This window comes from Gadus macrocephalus, chromosome 23, assembly GCF_031168955.1.
Source record: "Gadus macrocephalus chromosome 23, ASM3116895v1".
Classification (NCBI taxonomy): Eukaryota; Metazoa; Chordata; class Actinopteri; order Gadiformes; family Gadidae; genus Gadus; species Gadus macrocephalus.
This window is the reverse complement of record NC_082404.1, coordinates 2368998-2386632: the sequence shown is the minus strand read 5'-3', so window position 1 is coordinate 2386632 and position 17635 is coordinate 2368998. Positions and strand designations below refer to the sequence as shown.

The 17635-nt window shown below is 50.5% G+C and overlaps 1 protein-coding gene across 1 annotated transcript; it reads right to left on the bottom strand.

Annotated features, from left to right (window-relative positions):
- Positions 1–3: 3 nt before the first annotated feature.
- Positions 4–17578, bottom strand: ccdc191 (coiled-coil domain containing 191). The gene is made up of 17 exons (XM_060045729.1): positions 17189–17578; positions 16556–16594; positions 16307–16427; positions 15794–15928; positions 15423–15601; positions 14065–14288; positions 12918–13041; positions 11676–11866; positions 7416–7689; positions 6596–6945; positions 5267–5364; positions 4738–4820; positions 4294–4395; positions 3739–3882; positions 2038–2190; positions 1593–1747; positions 4–501 (listed from the first exon to the last, which is right to left on the bottom strand). Exons 1-17 carry the CDS (start codon positions 17258–17260, stop codon positions 351–353), a joined length of 2595 nt encoding a protein of 864 aa, XP_059901712.1. The 5' UTR covers positions 17261–17578; the 3' UTR covers positions 4–350.
- Positions 17579–17635: the final 57 nt, after the last annotated feature.

Here is a 17635-nt window from a genome sequence, read left to right as displayed (position 1 = left end):
GTGTACATTGGGGAGGGTGGATTAACGGGAAGGCGGGGTCATGGCCCTGAACAGGTCATGAGGTTAGAACGGAGATGGACTGAGACCTGCTCAGCACTGGGGGGGGGGGGGGCTGATGAAACGGACATCCTCCACAAAGGCTCCTGCCCTTTCTTCAGGGCCCCCCCCCCCAAACAACCGTCTAAATATAAAACCAAAATACAGACGTGTTCTGAGAGCCTTCTGACGACCTGCTGCTCCGAGGACCGGGTCTCGGGTCAGAGGGACTGGAGTGTGTGTGTGTGTGTGTGTGTGTGTGTGTGTGTGTGTGTGTGTGTGTGTGTGTGGTGTGTGGTGTGTGTGTGTTAGATTCAGAAGGAGCCCAGGGGCGAGCAGCGGAAGTCCGGCAGCACCTCCTCCACCCTCCTCCTCAGCTGCTCCCTGCGTGCCTCCTTCTCCCGCTCCTCCCTCTGCCGGCCGGGGAGGAGGACCCACACCCGGAGACAGCGCCGCAACACACGCCTGGACAGACAGACGGGGGGAGGGAGGGACAGACGGACAGGAGAGGGAGGGACAGACAGACAGGAGAGGGACAGACAGACAGGAGAGGGAGGGAGGGACAGACAGGAGAGGGAGGGAGGGAGGGACAGACAGACAGACGGACAGGAGAGGGAGGGACAGACAGACGGACAGGAGAGGGAGGGACAGACAGACAGACGGACAGGAGAAGGAGAGACAGGAGAGGGAGGGACAGACGGACAGGAGAGGGAGGGACAGACAGACAGAGGTAGATGGAGATACAGGTAGACAGACAGGCCAGTGAGCTTCAGGCATCCAGAGGACCAGCGTGAGATCAGTCTGGTAACGTTAGTATTGCTGGTGTCCAGGTCAGGAGCACGGTGGATACAGCGTTCCTGTAGGGTCCGCGGGAGAACTTAACCATTCAAGTTCATTGTGAGTTCACCTTCACGTGGAGGAATGTAAAGAAAATAGATGTTCTAATCTCTATGGACATAGTTCCTGTATTAGTGAATGGAACTTGGCCAGGTAATGTTCTCAGGAACATCAGACATTATTAACGATGTGCTGAATATCAGAGCACTTAAGGGTCCTGGCCAGTGTCTGCACGGCCGCCCCCATCATGCGTGGCCCACGCACGCTTAACCTGCCCCGCTCCCTGGACCGGCGGCTGCTACAGATACATTATCTTAATCCTTATGGAGGGAGTTAATGGGGTCAGAACCCCTCCCTCCCGGGGTAACCCTGCACTGAGCTGCTTTCCAGAGGAGGGAAAACCTAATTATGTTTTCTATATTTTCTTTTTTATTAATAGTAGGGTTGCCAGTTAAATGGTAAATACGCCTACTGTAATGTACTTCATACTACTACTGTAATGTACTTCATAGTACTATTGTAATGTACTTCATAGTACAGCTACTGTAATGTACTTCATAGTACTACTGTAATGTACTTCATAGTTCTACAAGTAGTTCTAGTTGTAATGTAATTCCTAGTACTGCTACTGTGATGTACTTCAGCTGGGTGGTGAAGTGTTCGGGCGGGGCGGGGTGTTGTAGTGTTGGGGCGGGGGTCAGGCGGCGCGGGGAGCCCACCTGCTGCTGTGCTGCCGGGCCTCCTCCAGCCGGTCCCACTGGAGCAGCCTCTCCCGGGTCAGGAGGGCCAGCAGGGCGCGCAGCACGCGGCGCTGGGCGGTGGCGCGGTGGTGGTCCTGGGCGCGCTCCTCCAGCCGCGCCCGGCACTCCACCAGCTGGAAGGGGGGGGGGGGTTGATAGCTCAAGGTGTGCTAACACACCAGCTACACAGAGCTGGGTCCTTGTAGTTGGTGTGGTAGCTCAAGGTGTGCTAACACACCAGCTACACAGAGCTGGGTCCTTGTAGTTGGTGTGGTAGCTCAAGGTGTGCTAACACACCAGCTACACAGAGCTGGGTCCTTGTAGTTGGTGTGGTAGCTCAAGGTGTGCTAACACACCAGCTACACAGAGCTGGGTCCTTGTAGTTGGTGTGGTAGCTCAAGCTAAGGTGTGCGTGTATACACACCCGTCTCCAGCAGGCCACAGCCTGCCGCAGCAGGAGCTGTCGGTTCAGCTGATCTGCTGCTGCCTGTTTCTCAGACAGGGAGGCCCTGGTCCAGTGATGCCAGGCTCGGAGTCCTGTTGACAGGACCCGCCCCCTGTGGTGCCTCACAGCAAGCTGGGGGGGGGAGAGTGTTAATACCAGAGATGGATGCCAACAGTGACTTTGACAAACACACACATACGCATGAAAAGTCTGGCGCAATTGAAGGACAAATTGGTGCACTGCACACGAAAGGGGTGTGACCAGAGTGGATCGGGCCAATGACATGACATGATGGGTCGATGTGCAGCACTCAGCTTCAACGCCATGTTTATGTTGGAATTTCCATTTGCGACGGATAATGATGAAACTCAAACCCATTGAATTGGCTGCCTCAGGATTTCTGAGGAAATTTCTGAGGAAATAACGGAATAATCAGGCTTACAGCGGAGTAAGTGGAGCTTGCAGCGTAGTGTATCTAGCTAATCCTAGTGGTTGGAGATGTGGTCTCATCCAGGGGACTTCCTAGGTGACCAGGTTTGGCTCGTTAGTGCTAGGTGGGGCGTATTGGGGTGCTAAGTGCGGCGTGTTTGGGTTCTGAGTAGGGCGTGTTTGGGTGCTAAGTGGGGCGTACTGGGGTGCTAAGTGGGGCCTGTTCGGGTGCATAGTGGGGCGTACTGGGGTGCTAGGTGGGCCGTATTGGGGTGCATAGTGGGGCGTATTGGGGTGCTAAGTGGGGCCTGTTGGGGTGCTAAGTTGGGCGTGTTGGGGTGCTAAGTGGGGCGTGTTGGGGTACTAAGTGGGGCGTGTTGGGGTGCTAAGTGGGGCGTGTTGGGGTGCTAATTGGGGCGTTCTGAGGTGCAAAGTGGGGTGCATTGGGGTGCCCCCTAGAGAAAGTGCTGCAGTGTAAACCTTGTAAAAAATGAAGAAGATGTGTGTCTTTATTTTGATTGTGGTAACATGAAGATACATAAGAAGCAAGCACGTGTGCCGGAATTTTTTTATGTTTTGCTTGGCAACTGTCTAATCCACATCCAGTTGTGGAACTAGTGTGTTGGCAGAGACAAATAAATGGTTAATTAAACAACCAATCCTGAGCTGGAGTCCCTTATCACCGTTAACTAATAAATTGCGCTTATAGAGGTGTTGCATAAAAGCACCACCTGGCTGAACGTGCCGGCTGCATTCAGAAGAACAGCCCTTTCCTCATATTGGCTCAGTAAACTGTGTCTGTGTGTGTGTGTGTGTGTGTGTGTGTGTGTGTGTGTGGATGTCTGTGTGAGGCTCCGTCTCCAGCCTCCAATGCCTCCATTTGAAGGCGTGCTGCTACCTCCAATTAGTCATTGTGTGTGTGTGTGAGTGTGTGTGCGTGCGTGTGCATATATATGTGTGGCCGTGATTGTGTGTGTGTGTGTGTGCGTGTGTGTGCGTGCGCACGCACATGTGCGTGTGTGTGTGTCTGCATTTGTATGCGTGTTCAAGTGTGTATATGTGTGTCTCTGTGTATGTGTGTGTGTGTGTGTGTGTCTGCTTGTGTAGACATGGTTAATAATGTAGTGTGTTTGGTACGCTTCATGTGAAGATAGCTATGGATTTAACCACAAAAGGCCCCTTCTGTTGACAGCGGTGGCCCAGTTCTACGCCCCAGGGGGGCCCGTCGGGCGCTGGGGGATGGGGGTCTACCTGCTCGTGGCCCCGCTTCAGGCGGAGGAGGCGTTGCCACGGCGCCAACCCTCGCCGGAGTAGCAGGCTTCTCTGGTGATGGTGTCGGGCGGTCGTCTGCAGCGCCTGCTGGCTCCTCACATGCTGCTGCTGCTGCTCCTCCCTCTGGGGAAACACACACACACACACACACACACACACACACACACACACACACACACACACACACACACACACACACACACACACACACACACACACACACACACACACACACACACACAGTTATCATGGGTCAGTCAGTAATGCTTTATACACGCGCACGCATAATCACTCACACACTGTCTCTCTCTGAGAGATGCAACACACTTGGACATCAAACATACATCCAGCACATACTGTGTTCATGCGCACACCTGCAGACCATACAGATGGACCAAACACAGCACGGACACATTCATATAGATACAGGGATACACCCACCACAAACACCATGCACCACACAGACACTCTCACACTCAGTATTCATGGGGACTTTGTTCCCTCTGAGTGTGTGTGGAGCGCCTCCATCCCCACCTCTCGCTGCAGCCTCCTCTCCTCCCTCCTCCTCCTCTCCTCCTCCCGTCTCTCCTCCTGCTCCTGCCTCCGCCTCTCCTCCTCCTCCGCTTTCATCTGGGCCTGAAGGTAAAAGAGTTTGGCTCATTCCAAAAGCGAAAAGGCAAAAGAAAACGCACACACCTCAACACACACAAACTCACTAGAAAGCAATCTCACAACGCCCCCCACCTCCACCACCACCAGCACCACCACCTCCTTTATTTAATATACCATATGCAGGAGCGCTATTACTGTGAACGGTCTGGGCCGTATGGACACATTCCTTTAAGACCCCGGCCACGCTGTCCAGACACCTGCTGCCCCCCCTCTGTCCCACCCCCTCCTTCCCCCCCCCCCCCCCTCTCTCTCTCCCACTTCCTCTCCTCCCCCATTTCCTCTCCTCTCTCCCCCACACCATCTCACCAGCTTCTCCTCCTCTTTCTTTCTCCTCATCTCCTCCACCTCCCTCCTCCGCTCCAAGCGCAGCCGGGCGCGCTCCTCCATCGCTGTGGAAGAAAAGGAGGAAGAGGAGGAGGAAGAGGAAGAGGAGGAGGAGGAAGAGGAGGAGGGGGGAGAGGAGGAGGAGGAGGGGGGGAAGAGTAAGAAGAGGAGGGAGAGGAGGAGGGAGAGGAGGAGGAAGAGGAGGAGAAAGAGCAGAGGAGGAGCAGGATGGTAGATCTTAGCATCACATTCTTCAGGGGCGGTGAGATATGAGGTTGTGTTTCTAGTGTGTGTGTGCTGGGGGACCAGGGTGTATGAGTGCATATAGACGTGTGTGTGTGTGTGTGTGTGTCCGTACTGCGTTTGGTACATCTGTATGGTCTGCAGGTGTGTGCGGGAACACAATATGTCGATGTATGTTTGGTCCAAATGTGTTTCATCTCTCAGAGACCAAGTGAATGAGTTAGTGAGCATGCGTGAGTATATGTACATTAAGGCATGACGCACTGACCCATGACAACAGGGTCAAGGAGAGGCCGCTGCTGATTGGCTGCATTCCTGGTGGGGGTGCGGCCCCAACTGTTCTGGTCTCCGGTCCGGCCCTGGGCCCTTGGGGTAACACATGGTCACACGGTTACAGGTAGGAGGAGATCAGGCTTCTCAGGTTAGCTTGCATTCTCCAGGCAGCCATCTTGGTATCCTTGCTTAGGGCTTGGATCTAAGATGGCACCCGCCATATTAGATGGAGTTGGGGGGGGGGGGGTAATTAACCCGCATTTATATTCCTCAGGATAATGGTTTTGGTGGCCGTGCCTCTAGGGAAATATGTATTGGGAGGTGGTGGCAGGACTACTGGTGAGATCTAATGAAAATAAATTATCAAAGCCAACACTACGTATGCCTTCCCGCTCCTGCATCTACATGACCAACTATCACAGTGCAATACATGATCAACCATCACAGCCATCTACATGATCAACCATCACAGCCATCTACATGATCAACCATCACAGCCATCTACATGATCAACCATCACAGCCATCTACATGATCAACCATCACAGCCATCTACATGATCAACCATCACAGCCATCTACATGATCAACCATCACAGCCATCTACATCATCAACCATCACAGCCATCTACATGATCAACCATCACAGCCATCTACATGATCAACTATCACAGCCATCTACATCATCAACTATCACAGTCATCTACGTGATCAACTATCCCAGCCATCTACATTATCAACCATCACAGCCATCTACATCATCAACTATCCCAGCCATCTACTTGATCAACTATCACAGTGCAATACATCATCAACCATCACAGCCATCTACATGATAACTATCACAGCCATCTACATGATCAACTATCACAGCCATCTATGTGATCAAATATCACAGTGCACTGCATGATCAACCTCACAGTGCACTACATGATCAACTATCACAGTGCACTAGTGAACACCTATCACAATGCACTAAGGACCCTTCCTCCCCTCGTTCTGGTCTAATTCCATGCTGTTTATGGCGGTACATTGTGAGGCTTTCTGATCCCCTGCTGGGCTTCATCTCTCCTCAGCAGTCAAACCTGACCTCAGTGTTTCCACCTTCCCCTGCTGGTACGCCAGGGTACGGCAGGGGCTAGGAGGGATTTGTATTTTGTATTTTTCTGACTGATTTCCAGTCGAAAATATAGATGGATAACAATAATGAAAATAAATATCATATTTCTAAGTTAACATAGTAGGCCATCGTTTTGCAAAGATATTCAGGGGTTCGTCCCTCCATCCACACATGGATAACCCCTGACCCCAGCGCCGGGGGCCCACCTCTGCTCTGGAGCTCCGTGGCTGGGGGGCGGGGCCGCCGCTCCCCGGGCCTCCAGCAGGCAGTGCTCTTTCTGCAGCAGCAGGATGTGCTCCTGCTGCTCCCGGAGGAGCTTCCTCTGCAGGGCGATGGTGTGCTGCTGGGCGGCGTGCCGCGGCTCCGACCGGGGCCCCTGGTCCGCTCCCCCCCCCGCTCCTCTCCTCCGCTGCGCCTGCCGCCGTTCACACGCAGAGACGGCGGCGTGGCGGCGGGTCACCTGCCACGGCTGGGGGGGTCGCATCAAAGGGGGGACGGCAGGGGAATCGCCCTGACGACCAGAGGAGGGGGCGGGTGGGAGGACGTCTGTTTTCTTCTGTTTGTGTGAGTGAGTGAATGAGTGAGTGAGTTAGTGAGTGAGTGAGTGAGACAAACAGACACATTTGTATTGAATTGTATTGTAATAAAGAATCGTGTGTGTGTGTGTGTAGCCGATATCGCTATGAAATGAAGTGATTTGAACCACTCCAGGAGGCTGTGAGAACACAGCAGTGTAACGGCTGACTCCATGTGACGCCTCCCACCACACGGAGACCTTCATCTTCTGTTCCTACAGAGGAGCAACGCTCTTCTCCTCAACTCTTTCAACCTCCTTAACATTTCCCACTAACACAAGGCCAGACGGAGTACAGCGTCCTCCTCCAACAAATGCTACCCACTAGAATTGTTTGAATGACAGTGTTTGGCCATGCCCTCCTGGCCCTGGTCTCATGTTGTATTCACTCAGCAGCAGTGGACCAAAGCCAGCACCAGGAAGTGGTGCGTCAGCAGGCTTGGCTACCTTACCTGTCTGACAGTGCCCACGCGGTCTGGGACCCCGGGAGGGTCGGCCCCCTCCCCGGTGGGCCCCGGCGGCCCCAGGCCTTGGGCCGGGGCCTCTGGGCCCCTCAGTCTGCCGGTGGACGCGGCGCTGATGAGGGCAGCCATCTTGCTTCGGGTCTGCTCCTGCTGAGCCAGGAGCTCTCGCTGACCCTTCTCCGACTGCCACCACAGCTGCCATGTGCTGAAACATCGCCGTAGCAACCGCCTCCGGTCCCCCCCCGCGGCGAGCTGGTCGTGTCTGGAGGTGTAGCATCACATATCTATATGACCAGAGCACTTGGAGGGGATGGATCGCATCAATGGTGATAGGTGACCTCACTACAGGACCTTGGTATGAGCAATGATATTGAGCAACCATTGACATACCCACTTGGATCCATCAATCATAGATCAATCAATATGGTCCCATTGGCAGATCATTTCATCTGCTGGGCTGTTTTCTAACATAACGAGGGCGGCCAGTTCTACAGAGGGGGCCAACAGCACCTTTCACAGCAAGTACTAGTAGGAGAGGCTGCTCCCTGCAGAGCCCATGGGTGGAGCTTACCTAGTCCAGCTCCACCTCTAGGTCCAGCTCCACCGTAAACCTAACCATAACCCCTTAACCTAACTACAACCCTACCTACTGGTTATAATTTAAGGGGAACATTTAATTTTAAAGTTTTGTATTTCCATCTGTGGTGTAAGGCTATGGAGTAATTTGAGTTGGGAGATGAAGCAATGTCCGAACATAAACCAGTTTAAAATGAAATACAAAGAAATGATTTTCAGGAGGTAAAGGGATAAAGGAGGTGTTTATCATAGTGTATATGTTCATATGTAATAATGTATTTGTATATATATGGTGGTATTTATATAATACTGAATGTTCAATTAGATAATTTTATATGGATATTATAGATTGGATGTATTGATATATGTATTGATTGATAATATATTGTGTATGGTTAACTTAATACCCAAATAAAAAGATAACTAGACAATATTATTAAATAAATACGTCATGGTAAGGAATTTTAACTATTGATAACTAATGTATATATATTAAAATGTATATGGAATTATACATCAGTAATTAGGAAACTGACTACCCATTATGGATTAATAATTTAGAGAGAAGGGGTGACATTAAATACATTTGCTTCTTCTCAGCCCTTTTCAAACGGGTAAAGCAAATGTTAGACAGTTTATTTTCATTTCTGTATTGAAATTTAGTCCCATTGCACCTTCTTGACCGAGAAAAGGCAGACAGCGACTTTTTGGCGCTTGCGGATTGAAGACGACACTCCCACAATGCCAATCAGCGTTCTTTCCCAGAGGGACGTAACATAACAGCCAATCAGCGTTCACTCCCTGCAGTCCAGCGTGAACAGCAGCATGGAGGAGAGGTGATTGTTGCCGTTTGCGGACTACTGGAGCTCTATATGTAAATAACTAGTGCTGTCAAGTGATTAAAATATTTTATCGCGATTAATCGCGTTAATGTCATAGTTAACTAACGATTAATCGGGAGCAATCACGATTAAGCGCAAATGTTTTTTCTATGCTAAATATCCCTTGATTATTTTGTCCCATTAATTTTTCTCATTTTAATGCTCTTATCAACATGGAGAAGTGCATCGGCTTGCCTTGTGCAAATGTTTTTTTATTGATAACAACATTGGCATATACTGATCAAAACAGGACGACACAAAAAAAAAGCCTATAGTGCAATTAAACGATGAACATACAAACATACTGCCTTGAACATAGCAGTCAGGCTACTGCTTCTTGGTTTTGAGCCAAAGAAAATAAAATAAAAGAATTGCGTTAATCGCGCGATAAAAAAATTAACGCCGTTAAAATTGGTTTGCGTTAACGCCGTTAATAACGCGTTTAACTGACAGCACTATAAATAACATAATATTTTATTACATGGGTCTTCTCAATGCGGTGGAACGCTCCGTTCACTTGCATGGGCCCTTCACAACTTCCGGCGGTGAATTATATTCACCGTTGCCAAGTAAAATTGACCACAAGGTAAACAAAGGTTCTATTTCATTCTTACTGACCGCCAGAGGCAGTAGCGAATACAGGTTTAGAGTACAAAATAAGCTTGAGTAAGAGCAATATTAGCCAGTGACTCTTTTCTGGTAGCCCTGCAACCGCATGGTTGGAGCCACGGATTCGTCCTCCAAGGGCTGCTATTAGTCATGCACGACTATGTTATGAAGCGCTCCAGGCCGTCGCACGGCAAAGCTGGTTCACATCAATAAATTTAAAGGATGCATATTTTCACGTCCCAATAGCACCACATCACAGGCCATACCGGCGCTTCACATTTGAAGGGCGGGCCTACCAGTACAGGGTCCTCCCCAGGGCCGTCGTAAAGGGGTGAAAGGTGATGACGATTCTAGGGGCCCACAGCCCAGGGGGGGCCCACAAAAAATAAATAAAATAATAATAATTAACTACCAGCCCATAGTACTAGGCCCCCCCGCAGGGGGGCCCATCAGTACCTCTTGTATAGGGGCCCAGGACTTGGTGCAACGGCCCTGGTCCTCCCATTTGGGTTATCACTCGCCCCACAGATCTCCACAAGGTGCATGCGGGCAGCGCTCGCGCCAAAGCAATCCACCGGAATGCAAATCCTCCCTTATCTGGACGATTGGCTTATTTGCGCTCCAACCTGGTAACAGGCAGAGCAGGACACCACAGCCCTCCTAGGCCATGTGGAAAGGTTGGGTCTTACAGTCAATTATGGCAAGAGTTGTCTAATACCCAGCCAACACGTACTGTTCTTGGCTGAATCCAGGACTCCGTCCAAATGCTTGCCTTCCCATCCCCGCGGCGGGTCGAGGCCATACCCAATGCATTTTCGGGAGGACAGGATGGTAAGGTACAGCCTTTCCGTTCGGCTGTTGGGAATGTTGACGTCAGTAACGTCAATACTGCAACTGGGCCTCCTCCACTTGCGGCCGTTCCCAGTTTGGACCAATGGCCTCCACTTAGATCCGAGGTTGCACGGATCCAGGAAGGTCAGGGTGTCCAGTCAATGCCTCCTGGCATTACAACCCTGGAGGTGCAGGGCATAACTTGCCAAAGGTGTCACACTGGGTTTGATCCCCTCACGGCGTGACTTAGTGGTGACGGATGCTTCGCCCTCTGGCTGGGGGGTATTGTGGCAGCACAGGGCGGTGAGAGGGCTCTGGAGTGCCCAGCACAGGATGCAGCACATAAATGTGCTCGAGCTCCGTGCTATTTATTTAGCGCTCCACAAATTCCTGCCATATTTGAGGGGCAGACATGTTCTGGTACGATGCGACAACAAGTCAGCTGTCTACAATGTGAACCACCAAGGGGGCACAAGGTCGGCTCAGTCGTTACAGGTTGCACAGCATCTTCTTGCATGGGCTCTCCCTTACTTTTCCAGCCTCAGGGCTATGCACCTTCCAGGGCCACAGAACACGGTGCCAGACTTTCTTTCACGCATGAAACCTCCCTCGGGGGAGTGGCGACTCCACCCAGAGGTAGTAGAGGCAATATGGAGCAAATATGGCACAGCAGAGGTGGACCTGGTGCCTGCCGAAGAGGCGGGACCTGCTCTCACAGCTGGGGGGCCACATCTGGCACCCCAGACTAGAGTGCCTGCAGCTATGGGTTTGGCCCTTGAGGGGCCTGATCCACTTATAATGGCATGTGACCAGGAGGTAGTTCAAACCTTCATAGACTCAAGGGCTCCCTCCACCAGGGCCCTTCATGCTAACAGGTGGAAGATATTTGCGAAGCGGTGTGAGGCTCTGAGAGAGGTACCGGAGTGTTCCTCAGTGCCAATGATACTGCGTTTTTTGCAATCCTTACTGGAAAGGAAGCTATCCGCTTCCACCTTAAGGGTCTATGTGGCGGCCATTTCATCCAGGCACATTAGGGTTGATGGCCAGACGGTGGGGTCTCATTCTTTGGTGACCTGATTTCTTAAAGGAGCCCAGCGGAGGAATAACCTAATAATAACCCTATCTTAACCCCTTAACCATAACCCTAACCCGGCAGCTGGTACGCATCAGCTTGACCTGGTCTAGAGAGGTGGAGCTGGAGGAGCTCCACCTATTTGGCCCTGTAGTAAACACCACTTATATTAGTCATGTTAGAAGATAGGGAGCATGACTGTTCCCCCATTAAGAGACCACCACCACCACCCCCACCAACACCACCACTACTACTACTCCTTCTCCTCCTGCTCCGTACCTGTGCTCGGTCCGCAGCTCCTCCTCTGTCGCCTCTCTCTCCCGGTGCTCCCGGGCGGCCCACACGAGCGTGCGCCAAGCCCGCCACGCCCTCAGGCTCCGCCTCCAGTCGCAGAGTGCCGCTGCCCTACCGAGCTGCAGCCTGCGCTCCAGCACCACCGAGTACCACCCGGAGAATGGCCTCTGCAGACACTGACCAGACCCGTGTGGTTACACACACACACACACATCAACACACGCGCATGTTACACACACACTTCAACACATACGCATGTTACACACACACATCAACACATACGCATGTTACACACACACATCAGCACATGCGCATGTTATACACACACAAATCAACACACGTGCATGTGACACACACACATTAACACCTGTGCATGTTATGCACAGACACATCAACACACGCGCATGTTACACACACACACACACATCAACAAACGGCCATGTTACACACGCACACACACACATCAACACACGCACGTGTAACACACACACACATCAACACACACACTTACAACACACACACACACATCAACACCCGCGCATGCACCATAAACGCAAGCATCCACCTGCTCCACATACCACAAGTAGAACAACACACAGGTAAATACCTGACACAAAACTGCACACACACACACACACAAACGCATCCGCACGCACACATGCATGCACACGCACACACGCACACACAGTAATTGGAAAAAGTATATGGGGGGTCTTTAAAGAGGCAGTGAACCCAAAACCAATGTTTTTTGTTCTTAAACATGGACATTGGTCTTATATGATCTTCAACATGTTAATCTGTGCCATTTTATCCCCTTTGCTGAAATAAGTGCCCAATTAAGAGGAAAAAGTGCTAAAATCCTATGTTCTCACCATTCTACCCAAAAGACTGTGAACGATCCACTCTGCTGAACGCAGGTTGCCCTTAATGACGTCAGACCTTTATCGAGGTAGTATAGTATAATGCTACGGTGTGTGGCGCATTTCAGATACAACATTATATAAGCTTTTTTTTTTTTTTTCGTATCCATCTTAAAACGAAAGGTGACCGGGCATTCTCTGTTGCTGGCCCAAACTTTTGGAATCCCCTTCCACCCCACATCAAGTCCTCTACCCCCCTTGCCAGTTTTAAGTCTAATTTAAACACGCCCCCCTCTTTCGTTAAACTGACAGTGTTGAGTGTTGAATTCAGCCGAGGCTGTGGCTCACTGGCCCTTTAAATTCTTACCTGGAGGTTGAGTATATGGAGCCTGGACTGGCTCTGCTCTGCGGGGGGGCGGTAGGTGGAGAAGGAGGGCCCTGCGCTGGGGGGGAGCACCGCTGCCTTCTGCCTGTCTAGCTTCTCCCTTTCCCTGGGAAACACACAGATGTTAGAAACACAGCTCTCCTTCATCATTTTACCTTATGAGTTCCGGCTGTAAGCGGTTTTGATTTGAGAGTGTTCCTCACAGAGGGGAGCGCCCCGGGCAGTGAGGGGGGATGTGGTTATATCATCTCTGCACAGCGCTGGGTTCAGTGCCCCCTGGAGGACAGGCCCCCGTGCTCAGCGCCTTTCCACTCAAACAGAGGAGCAACAGAGGTACCATCCATCCCATCGACGTACCGCCTGATGAACCAGCCCTGTGATGGATGGAGCCACACAGGGGATTGATGATGTTCATTAAAGCCTGTGATGGGATGGGGGGATGGAGCGGTCCAGCTGTGGGAGTCCAGCCTGATATTCCGTTTGTGTTTCCAGGTGAATGTGTCTTGCCTCGGCTTGGCAGCAATTAATTTCCAAACATGGCCGCTACCTTTCTGGTGTTCCTTCAATCTCCAGCCAGTCAGTTTAATGCTCCCGCTCTCTTCACGCATGTCCAATTGGATTGAAATGAAAGGAAAAACATTTTCTAAACCTGAGAAAGCCCTCTGTGCAGATCTCCCTACATTGTTATTCAGAGTATTGTGGATCAAAACTATTCTGATTGTTGCGTAGACTTGTATACTTTACTGGTAAACTACAGTGTTTGAACTTGATTGGGCTGCGGCACTCCTGTGGTCAAGAGTGTGATCTGCGTGACGGGATGCTCTCACGAAGCGACGACTTCTCTCTGTGTCGGCAGTGGTGGTGTAATTGGAAATTAACTGTTTTAGGAAGGGCTTTTCTTTTGCCCTATGTAATACGCTTAAAGGCCTTTTGGGTATATTCCACGGCAATTTCATTAAAAGTTGGCAAATAACTTTTTTTCTCGTATTATCAAGCAGAACTTAACCTGGTTTTATAAAAGCCTAATACACAGGAGAGAGCTCTTCATTTAGCGGGGCAGTAAAAAGCCCCCCCCTCCAGGGCAGCTGTGATCTGTAGAAGATCGTGTCTGACCCTGGTGAAGACGTACTTCTGCCTCCCCCGCTGCTCCAGGGCCTTCTGCTCCTCCATCTGCCGTCGCAGCCTCCCCATCTCCTTCTGCACCAGGGCCTCGCCGCGCCGCGCCTCCTCCCGCCGGCGGGCCTCCGCCTCGCACTCCCTCTGCCGCGCCTCCTCCAGGGCCGCCCGCCTCGCCTCCTGCGCACGCCGCAGCCGCTCGCGCTCCGCGTCCCGCCGCGCCCGGGTCTCCCGCACCTAGCCGCCGAAATCACCGGCAATAAGCGTGAGAGAGAGCCTGGGAGAGAGAGGCTGGGAGAGAGGCTTGAAGAGAGAGGCTGGGAGAGAGAGGCTGGGAGAGAGAGGCTCGGAGAGAGAGGCTCAGAGAGAGAGGCTGGGAGAGAGAGGCTGGGAGAGAGAGGCTGGGAGAGAGAGGCTCGGAGAGAGAGCCTGGGAGAGAGAGCCTGGGAGGGAGAGGCTGGGAGGGAGAGCCTGGGAGAGAGAGGCTGGGAGAGAGGCTGGGAGAGAGAGGCTGGGAGGGAGAGGCTGGGAGGGAGAGGCTGGGAGGGAGAGCCTGGGAGAGAGAGGCTGGGAGAGAGGCTGGGAGAGAGAGGCTGGGAGAGAGAGGCTGGGAGAGAGGCTGGGAGAGAGGCTGGGAGAGAGAGGCTGGGAGAGAGAGGCTGAGAGAGAGGCTGAGAGAGAGCCTGGGAGAGAGAGGCTCGGAGAGAGAGGCTGGGAGAGAGAGGCTCGGAGAGAGAGCTGTGGAGAGAGGTACATGCATAGGAATGGAAGAATATGACATATAACATATGCTAAATAATAGTTTGATGAGGAGCATGGAGGGGGCCCAATTTGACTCCGCTCTGTAATTCTACTCCATTTCCAAGTAATTTGATAAGGTAGTTAGTTAGTTAGTTAGTTAAAGTGGCGATCTTGAAGTTTTCCAAGTAAATAAGTGCTTCATGTAAATAAGTGTTAGGTCTCTATCTATCGCCGGCTGTTGGAACACGACAGTGTTAAAGCCTGTCGCCCAAAGTCCTTGCATTTGCATGATGAATGTGTCTGCGTGTTTCTGCGTGTGTCTGTATCTCGGGCAAAAATTGGCTGCTCATTGGCAAAGGTGTCGCCGACGAGAACGAAACATAAATCTTTGAGATGGAGTGTGTAGCCATACAGCAGCCTCATTCTACAAATGTGGTCATGTTTGCTAGATTACCTCATTACTGTTTACAACAGGCTGGAACGGCATCCATCGGTCAAAACAGCTCTGGCTTTGTCTGATTGGAAGCTGTACCTGAGGTCATGAAATCAGCCGGACCTCCAGCTCAAAATAACACCACAGCGGCCCTCTGGGAAAACGAAACAGCCTCTTGAATGGGCGTGGTCACATGCCTGTCTGTGGCGCGCTTCCATGGTAACGCTGGGATCCCTGGTCCTCCTCCTGGCTGGATCCAAGTCCAGCAGCAGATCCTGCGCTGTCCCAGGGTCCAGAAGCTCTCTGTCCATCAGCTCCTGGAGGAAGCTGCTGACTGTCTTGCCCTCCTCCTCCTCAGCCAAGTGGTTGTACAGCTCTGGCGTATTTTGAGGAGGATTCAAAATAACGGAGAAGATTCAACTTTGGTACTGTGGAATGGTAAACTTACTACACTTCAGAGTAGTGGTCAGGAAGCGTTTAGGTCCAGCATACTCTCGGGCCTTGCACCCACTCACTGGGTGAGATTAACAGAATAGTGCCTGTGTTGGAACGTTGGGTTAATGCGTACCATCAAAGCTGCTGTAGTCCATAAACGCAGGCAGCACCGCTGTGGGAACAGCGGGCGTGGCCGGGTCGTCTTCCTCGTCCATTTCAAGCTCAAGCCGTAACTTACTGCTCATCCAATCACTGAGAAGGGCCTGAGCTGCAAGATGTACCTAGCAAGTTAACCTAGCATGATGGCATGTACCGGGGCACGCCAAGTACCTTAATATACAAAGCACTCTAGCACACCAAGGACCCTAATGTACAAAGACCACTAGCATGCCAAGTACCTTAATGTACAAAGAACTCTAGCACGCCAAGTACCTTTATATACACTGAACTCTAGTACACCAAGTACATTAATATACAAAGAACTCTAGCACACCAAGTACCTTAATATACAAAGAACACCGTTACCCCAGGAGACGACGGGAGAACATCAACACTCAACAAAGGAGGGGCCTGATCTGACCTTTGACCTCCACGTGCCCCATATATTTTTACAACATTGTGATTTATATTCTTCCCATGAACCTACCTTCGCTGTAAGCGTCGTCGTGATCTTGTAACTGCTCGGCGCTTTGCAGAGCCATCGCTCGGCTGTTAGCTCCAGAGGTCAACACCTCTGACACCGCAAACTCGGAGGCCATTTCCACTCGCTGAGGAGGTGGACAGAATCACAGATATCACCGGAAAGCATCGGGAAATATATTCTCTAACAATAAAACCAGGACAGGCACTCAAACACAAAGGTGTTTCTCATGTGAACTTGAAGGGGAGCTCTCACCTTCATCCATTCATCAATATCGTCCATCTTCAGTTGCATCTATGAGAGGGTTAATTAAATTAGTAGGGTGGCTTAACATACAAGTGCGCTCACTATGTGGGCCATATGTCCAGTATGGTCCCAGGTTTGATTCCTGCTTTGGTCCTATTCTACATGTCCTTCCCTTCCTTTCCTGACTCTCTTCACTGCCCGGTCCACATAGGCACAAAAAGCCATTAAAATATCCACGCATAAAGAAAATAATAATAACATAGTTTAAATTGAATAAAGGGTTTAACATCTAAGATAGGCAGACTCATGCCAAGTTAAGGGGCCTAAAAGTACCTGGGGCCTACACTTTGAGCTTATACTTTATTCAGGTCACTTCATTGTGATTCCTCATTCAGCAGGGATGTAAAGTTAATAACGAAAAGTCAGAAAATTACGAAAGATTTATTTCATGCATAGAAAATTGGATACTGCCAATTGTTTCATAGTAAATATATGAGAAGGAATAGTCAAGGTTAGTGGCAAAACTGTTCATAAGTATTTTTGATATATTTAATTAGTTTATTTCATAACAGCAAGTATAAGAGCCCTTTTTTATTCATTAAACAGTTAATGTTTGTAAGTTCATATTTATTCAAAACGTACCTTCTGGCCAGGTGTTTTTCGTTTGCTGCGTCTTCTCCAGTTTAAAAGATGATTGTCTCCTTGAAATGCCATTATTTTTCATAAACCTCACTGTATGTAACCCTAATCCTGACTATCTTCTTTCTATCATCACGATTTAATACATCAGTTCTACTTTGTTCAACCTCCTACAACCTGCGATACAAGATATACTCTGGACACTAGTGTGCCCTGTGATGAATGGTGTAACTGTGTGAATGGTGGGTAGTGTAGTTTATTATAATTCTTCCGTGTTCAAAGTTATACCAACGAAGGACAGAAAAACTACAGGTCCCTGTATAACCTAACGGCAGGAGCAGGTTTGTTGGCTCTTTTTTTATCGTTACCATGGTAACATTTGTTCGCCTCGCTCTGCTACCTAAACTGCTGAACGTTGTTATAACTAATCAAAATAATTAAACACACAAA

Excerpts from the sequence above, each read along its gene's own strand:
- ccdc191 (XM_060045729.1), bottom strand. The coding sequence starts at position 17,260 with ATGGCATTTCAAGGAGACAATCATCTTTTAAACTGGAGAAGACGCAGC. Across the intron at positions 4,821-5,266 it reads CCTTGACCCTGTTGTCATGG|CGATGGAGGAGCGCGCCCGG; the intron begins GTCAGTGCGTCA and ends TTTCTTCCACAG. Across the intron at positions 2,191-3,738 it reads TGAAGCGGGGCCACGAGCAG|CTTGCTGTGAGGCACCACAG; the intron begins GTAGACCCCCAT and ends TCCCCCCCCCAG.